The following is a 7,995-nucleotide window of genomic DNA, read 5'->3' as shown; positions in this document are numbered from 1 at the left end:
TTCGGCTCCGGTCAGTCGGTCGGCGCGGAGCTGATGGGGTGGGGTGGGCGGGGGTAGTTTGGGGGGGAGGGGAGGCGGGAGCATTCGGCACCTTTAAAATTGAAAAAGAAAAAAAAAATTGTTCAATGTTGTAAGTTTTCAGTGCTGTTAATGACTAGGCTAAAACAAAACCACGCTGTTCCGCTTGGTAATCGTATTTATTCACGTTTTGATTTGTGTTTTTAATGGTGAAAGGTTGTGCTGTGTATAAAGCAGTGGCGGTCGAGTGTACTGATGGAGTTCTCCCTCTTTTGTATATTTTTTTTTGTTTTGTTTGTTTACAGATGTCCTTTGTTTCATTTACTTACTTGAATTTTCATTTCAGGCAGTTGTGTCATCCATTTAGGCCTTTTATGACTTCCTGAAACAGCTTTTCTTTTCATTTTTAAAAAGAAGCATTTTTATTCATTTTATTTTTTTTTTATCGTAGAATACTGCCTATCTTAGCATCAGCCAGAGTGAGCACTGTTTGCCTGTTGGAAACCCATTGTTCTTTCCCCACCTTTTCTGTTTTGGAGTCTCAGAGGAGCAGATTTCCATCATGTTTTCTCACGTTCTCATTCGCATGACGGGATGCGATGCTGGGTGGGAGCCCCAGATGAGCAGAGTCAGTCCTAACTCCTTGCAAGGATTTCTACCTCAGCTGCTTAAACAGATGTTTGGGAATACTGATGCAAAAAGAGACTTTGATTTAAAAACTAAAAATGCTCGATTTTAATAATCTCGTATGTGCGTGCGTGTGTGTGTTTGTGTGTATATATTGTTTTTCTTTTTTCTTCTTCTTTTTCTGTGTGCATGGAATGAAGGCTGCAGAAGCACTAGTTAAATGCAGAAGTTATGACCATCTCTCCCAGGATCTGTTAAGAAAGCTGTATGTTATATATACACACCTATATATATATATACATATATATATATATAAATATACATATATATAATAAATATATAAAATAGGGTTATTTTAAAGTGTAAAAGACAAATGGAAAAAATGTCCTCTTTAAATTTACGTCTTTGTTACCATGTACAAATAAACCCTGAGTTTGTAAATATTTGTATATACATTTCTAAACCTGTTTAATTTTCTATGCACTTTTTTTATTTATAATGTTACTTGCTTAATAAAGATGTTAAGATGTTTGAACATATTTTAATTGTTTATTGTAACAAGTCCGTATGATGCTGCAAAAACATAAAGGTAATGGAGTGAAAATGGTACATTGTTTTACTTTTATATATAAAATAACACTTTACATGTGCCTCTCGGTATGAAAAGATTCTCAGTACAAAACTAACAGTCAAGCATAAATGTATGAAAATACAAAGGTAAAAAAAAAAAAAAACAATTTCAGAAATCCTTCAACATTTTGGGAGGTATTGTCGTAAACCTTCATTAATACGCCTTAAAATAATGTTTTATTGCACAGATATAATCTCACTGAAAATGGCAACGCTCTCCCAATGAACACTGAAAACGGGGGCTCCAACAAGGCTCCCAGGGCCTTTGGAAGAGAAAAAGGCCCACACCATCACAGAACCTCCACCGTACTTAACAGTGGATGTTAAGTACGGTGATGTTCATCCTTTTTCATATTACTTCCAAATGTTTGTTGCTGGGAAAAAAAAAAAAGTGGCCCAATTAGTCTAACCAATGTCCGACAAACTCCACATTTACATTTGAAATGGTAGGACAGAAACGTTAGCCCCAGCTAACAACTGGACGAAACGTAGATACGCTCCTAAATGTGGCGTGGACTCTTTACTGGCAGTTCTCCAGCGGGAAACTTCAAAGTTGTTTTGCTTCATCATCTCTCCTAACATCCTGCCGAGTCTGTGTGTTCTCAAGATTTCCTCAGTTGCTAATATACCACAGTTCCAGTTGTTTTAGTGACTGTTTTGACTATGTCTGTGTCTGAGTACATTTCCCTGTACTTATGTAATTTACAAGGAACACACCATCCCTGCATAAACAGTGCGTTCTCTCAGAGTTGAAAGCGAGAGAAGTGGGCCTCTTTGCTGCATCACATTTGTATATCAGAGACGCACACTTCCTGGGTTATTATCGACTACTACAACTTAAAAAGTAAAGACTTCTCTTTAAAAAATGTCCTCCACTGACCGTGAGCTCAAATAAAAAGTTGGATTTAAAAAATACACATTATGACCATTCAAGGTTGTTCTCTTTTCTTTTTTTTTGGGTGGGGGGGGGGGGCGGTGTCATTCCCAGGCTTGCTTCCCAAGGAATGATGCATTCCTGTCCACTTGCAGCAACTTTAACCCCGCCAAAAGGCGGATGGACTTCTCTAGAATGTAGTCTGGACTTTTCGACATCCCATTAGCCGCGCGTTAGCATATATGACGCAGATGGGTGGGAGCTGTTCTTGTCAAAGTAACTCAAGTTGTGTTTGAGGCCATGCACTATTCCGTTTTTTTAAAAAAAAAACGTCGTCGACTCTGTGATTAGAAAGAAAAAAAGGATATGTCACTCATGTGAAGCTTTTTGGAGTAGGCCTAAGTTTTGCCAGAACGCTGATGGCATCATTGCGATTCATTTGTCTGAGCAGCTTGGCCAGGTGGCCCACCGTCCAGTCAGGCTGCTTGCTGGTGACCCCCTCCAACACAGCTTTCAGGGGGCTTTTAGTGTCCTTCATGGAGTAAGTGTAGGTGATCCAGGTGGAAGGGAAGGAGCAGTGAGACGCCAGATGCTTCGTGCTCTTTATGCCCTGCGTGTCTGGGTCCAGCAGAATCACCAACTCCTCCAAAACATCGAGATCATCCAGAACTTTGTGCAAAGGGGCTGACAGGATATCAGCATCTACAAAGAAAAAAAAAAAAAAAAAACCAGAAGGTATTGGCAAACTATTACTATGGTATGTTCTCTCTTGTTGTGTTGGTGTGCCTAAAAGACCGTCCAAGTGCTCGATTGTAACTCGGTTGGCTTCGTGTAACGCACCCGGAGACATTTTCACTCACTTAGCATGTCACACAGCACTTCGCTGTTTCTCTCTGCTTGGATGGGGGAAAATCCTTCATTCTGATACGACGTCCTTCTCTTGTCGAACACTTTTTTGCACACACCTGTGAAAAGCAAGAAGAGACGTGGCGGTTATTTTTTTTCTTTTGCAATGCTGGATTTTAACTAAGGCGGTTTACAAAACCAACGTTTCCGAGCAGAAGTTCATATCTGCTCATCACAGACGTGAATTTACATCATTTTCAGGCTTTTATCTAATTCACCATCATTCAGCATTTTTTTTTTTGTAGCTGTCAAAAACCAGCAACCAACAAACAGTCATAGTTGCTCGTAAATACTCATATTCTTTAGAAAAGAAAAAAAAATCATTATTCTAATCACTTTGTGCAATGCACCAGCGCTTCTGGCAGCAAAACCAACCCTCAGCATGATACTGCCGCTGTCAGCATGATACTGCCGCTGTCATAGGAACACTGACCTCTGGGTCAGTGTTCCTATGTTTGAAAGCCTGAAAAATAATTGTGGCCAAATAGCTCAATCTTTGTCTTGTCTGACTATAAAACGTATCTCCAGGCAGCATTTTAGGAAGCATTGATGAGGACAGTCGATGGTCAAGGCTCAAGCGCTTTCAACCCTGACAAAGTTCTGCAGTTTATCGAAACGCTGATATGCAACACCAGTGACTCGCATGATGCTTCAGATGTCGTGAAGGGCACCGACATGAGCTCAGCAGAGCGGTCAGACAAGACGCAGCTACAGTGCGTCTCACTGTAAGCTATGATGCAGTTATGAGTGTAATTATTAGGGTTAAAAGCTTGAGTAGCCATCTTCATTACTTTTTTTTTTTTTACTTTCGTTTATTTCATTATGGTAGCAATTAAAAAACTTCAGCGCTGCAGTTAGTTGGAACAGTGGCGTTCAGTTGTTAAACACTGGGAGATTTCTGGAAACATGCTGCCTTGTAATAGTTGAGATTTGCGTCATTTTGAAAGTCATAGGCTGATGAATTCTAATCTCTTTCCAGCTAACAAGATGATTGTTTCTGGAGAAGGCAACAAGAAACAATGTGGTAATTCAGTTCCCATTTTACCTTTACCACAAGGGCTTGCTCACATAGGAAGCTGAAAGTTTCATTCAAGCAACGAAATGTTGATTTATTAGAAGGGGCTTCCTGAATTAAATGCGTGGTTTCAGCCAAAACAAGCACTCATGCACGCAGCCTGAGGCTTGTGTATTTTCCGCAAAAATCCAACTGAGCCTCAACTAGAAAAGGAAGATTTGCCCAGATGTTCATCATGAACCCTGTGCATGCGATTTTGGGATCAAAAAGGGTGGATTTTTGATACACTTTTTTTTTAACCAGGAAGACCGGTTTAAAGAAGTCAAAAATCATCAAAAACCCAAATATCCACGAATATCCATGAAGAAAGTTAGTAACTCGCATTTGCATACCTCTTCGTTTTTTCATCATCAAAGCACAAAGAGCAGCAACCAGAAAGATGATAAGAAGTATCACTATTATTGGTACAGTCCCTTGAAAGAAGAACAGAGAGAATTTAAAGTCACATTTTGGCAACAGAAAATGGGATTTGGAGACTCCAGTTTATGTCACTTACACGGAGCTGCATGCTGCGAACTCGATGAGGCAGTTATGTATGCATGAGTCTGAGAAAAAGGGGAAAGAGAAGTTTTCAATATCACCAAAATAACCATTGCTAATTTATATTCCCACAAGGCAGATGCGTCATAATTTCGTAGTTGTCATAAATAGATAGAAAACCAGAAAATGCGACAGTAATGACCGTTTGTCGTGCAAGTGAATCGTTTACTGAAAGGGGGGATTCAGACTAAACAGCATGTGCTCCTCCATTCCTGCCTGTTTTTGCCCCGGAGTCAAAAAAGGTGGTTCTAATTTACAGTTCATTCCTGAGAAGCGACGCGAAGCTTTTCCCATTCCTTAAAAGGCGAAGCTGATTAAAAAGCAGATTAAAGCGGGGGGGGGGGGGGCCATTAAATGTTCAAGAGTTAAACTTCCCTTTTTCCTGTTTCTTAGCTGGATCATAACCTTACAGGGTGATTTCAAAACCCCCGTTTCTAATTTACAGATTCCAAAAGTCGGGCAACTTCGTGCAACACGTGAAGCAACTCTCAGAAGCAATGACTCTATTGTTTGGGTTGATCAACAAAAAACATTGGGCTGGTTTTCGCTCCGTTTTTGTAGAAATATATATATATATATAAACAAGTTTTCCTTCAAGTTTTGATTTAAAATTGAATGCGCAGGATATACCATAAAACGTTTTGAGCGAATGTTTTCTCTATTTCATTCTAATATCCTAAAAGGAAATTAATCTGCTGCTTTAAATGTCAACATTTTGCATACATCATTATATCTTACGCAGAAAGATGCGTAAAAGTAACACATTGCATGGAAACCTAAATAAAACTTCACCACAAACAGTCACGTCGCTGGGGATTTTTTTTCTCAAACATGTGGGCATATTTCCTACTTATTTCCTGCACAAACCAAAATAAGCTGCAGATAAAGTGACGATCGGAAAAATTACCGTTGCCGCAGTGCTGAATGATGTTGCTGCATGGGTGGTTGTAGATTTCTAAGGAAGAAGCAAAAGTTGATGCGATGCACGATAGAGACAAAGTAAGTCAAAGTGAAGCAAAGATAACGGGACTCACAGGGAGGGCGGTTGTTGTCGACTCATTTCTTCAGTAATGCAGAAGCAGAGGAAGACAAAAAAAAAAAAAAAAAGCTTTTATTTACTCTGCGGCAAGTTTCACACCGAAAAATCCACTTCGTTGAAAACAGATGATTGTAATCCAAACACAAAAATGCAAAGAAGATGCAGTTTTCCTGACAAACAGCTCTGCGGATCGTAGTTTTCTTACCTTATTTCCTGACAAATAGTGTCGGATACTGAAGTGCAGTTTTTCACCACAAGAGTGCCAGGAGGACACGCAGAACATTCTTGACAGTAATACTGGCTGCCGTCGTTAAAAGTGTTGGGTTTGCAATCCTTGTGACTGTTCGAGTGATACCCATCCTCATCGTCGCGTCCACAATTAGGTTGAACTTCAGATCCTGCATAATATAATATAATATAATATAATATAATATAATATAATATAATATAATATAATATATGCATACCAGCTTTTTTTTCACACGGCTCACAACGATTCGTTGATTTGTCCCAGAAGGTAGTTAGATTTCTGCAGTTGTTTGAGTACCCCATCTTCTCCACTCTGTTTCACATGATGCGTGATGATGAAACGTAATCCTTTATAGTCGAAGGCGGAGCCTTTTTTATTCCCATAAAGAACCCGGATGCGTAAAGTCTCACACTTCAACTGTGAGGTGTGAGACACCATAGAAATAAGACACCCTTTTCCCCGACTGTTTATTATTAAATTCTTATTTTAGGTCAGTCAAGACAACCAAAATTATTTATATTTGCTAAAAGGAAGAATAATACTACACTGTAAAAAAAAAAAAAAAAAAAAGTCAGTATTTACGGTAAAAAAAACGTAAATACTGTTTTTTACCGTAAAAACAGTATTTTTTTTTACGGTAAAAAAATACCGTAAAAAAATACGGTAGGATTCAAGAACAATTTTAGTGTTATCCAAAAGCATAAAAATTGTGAAGTCGCCCTTCATTGAAGTTTCACAAATCCCACACTTGGTTTTAAATATTGTGCTATTAGTAGAGAATAGTCTAGACAGTTTTTCATTTTGTTATTGTCATAAATAGCAAGGTTTACAGTAAATGGAGACTGTTATTTGTCATGTAAACAAATAATTATCTAGTTTGTATTGCTGCTTGATCCTTCAGCATCAGCAGCAAGATTATTTTATGAACTCTGTTCCTGTAGTTGAGCGTGGCTCAGGATACTGTGGTGTCCTGAACTCAACACAGTAAAGTCACAGTGCGCTAGCTAAGGCTGCTAACTAGCAGGAAGGAAATGTGTAATTTCTGAGCCATGCTGTTTATGTACTTGCACTGCAGCTAGACATTTCTGCAATATGGAACATTCAATTTTCCCAAACGCAACACTTTCATTAATGTTTCTGTAGGAACGACTGCATAGATGTATTTATATTTCTGGTCTACTTTAGACTGTATGTGCTTAAAGTTATTGTTAATGGTAGAAACTACTTTTTCAAGTTTGATTCAGTAATTAATTTGAATTACTTTGAGTGTGAAATGTTCATGCATGCAAGTTAAATCTGAAGAACATGTTAGCTTTTGTTTCAATACTGTGGTAATACTTGGAAGTATAAAGCTTGGCATCAGAGCTAATATTTAATATTTTCCTTTGACCTCTTGACTCTCACCCCCAAAATACTTGCATTAAAATCACTGGGTCCATGACAGTTGAAGGGTTTTAAGATGAGGAAATTTAAATATTAATATTTTACAGTTTTTCTCAGTTTGGGTGCATTTCTCAGAACAGATTTGAAATTCTTAAAACTACCTGTTCAATCTTCAAATTACTGTCACTTCTGCACATCAAAACATGAGTTGCTCATTCCTTTTGCAAGTTTTGCTTTCACATCATGTAACTGATTATGTACACTTCTCTGCTTTTCCCCCGTTGTAATTTGCTTTAATCGTGTTGATCAAAATATGTTAAACGTGTCTGTGTTGAATTCTCAACTTCAAAAACGGCATAAGTTCATTGTGTAAGTCTTAACATGCATAAGTCTTAAAGTTGTCATAATGTCAATCATATTTTAATTAATTTATAATTGATTCTTTTCTAAATCTGTCCTGAATTGGTAAATTGCTCCCAAGTGAGTCCTGAGTTTCTCTAACAGGTCAATGTATGAACCATTAGCTCAACCAACGATCAACCAGTTTTCTGAAAACAGATTGAATGTTACATTTCTGAGAACTGATGAACAAGTATCTGGACAGAGTGAACAGCCAGAGAGAAGAAGAAGAGTGAGGCTGAGGAGGAAACAGT

General features: G+C 38.3%; 1 protein-coding gene across 1 annotated transcript; it reads right to left on the bottom strand.

Moving 5' to 3' along the window:
• Positions 1-2,235: 2,235 nt before the first annotated feature.
• igflr1 (IGF-like family receptor 1) lies at positions 2,236-6,298 on the bottom strand. Its single transcript, XM_015029864.1, has 8 exons — positions 6,177-6,298; positions 5,915-6,107; positions 5,705-5,732; positions 5,578-5,625; positions 4,627-4,675; positions 4,463-4,543; positions 3,010-3,114; positions 2,236-2,851 (listed from the first exon to the last, which is right to left on the bottom strand). The coding sequence occupies exons 1-8, from the start codon at positions 6,259-6,261 to the stop codon at positions 2,523-2,525; spliced, it is 918 nt and encodes a 305-aa protein (XP_014885350.1). The 5' UTR covers positions 6,262-6,298; the 3' UTR covers positions 2,236-2,522.
• Positions 6,299-7,995: the final 1,697 nt, after the last annotated feature.

This window comes from Poecilia latipinna, unplaced genomic scaffold (genome assembly GCF_001443285.1).
Source record: "Poecilia latipinna isolate Pla-1442-1.1 unplaced genomic scaffold, P_latipinna-1.0 Scaffold165, whole genome shotgun sequence".
Taxonomy (NCBI): domain Eukaryota; kingdom Metazoa; phylum Chordata; class Actinopteri; order Cyprinodontiformes; family Poeciliidae; genus Poecilia; species Poecilia latipinna.
This window is presented reverse-complemented; position numbering and strand designations above follow the sequence as displayed.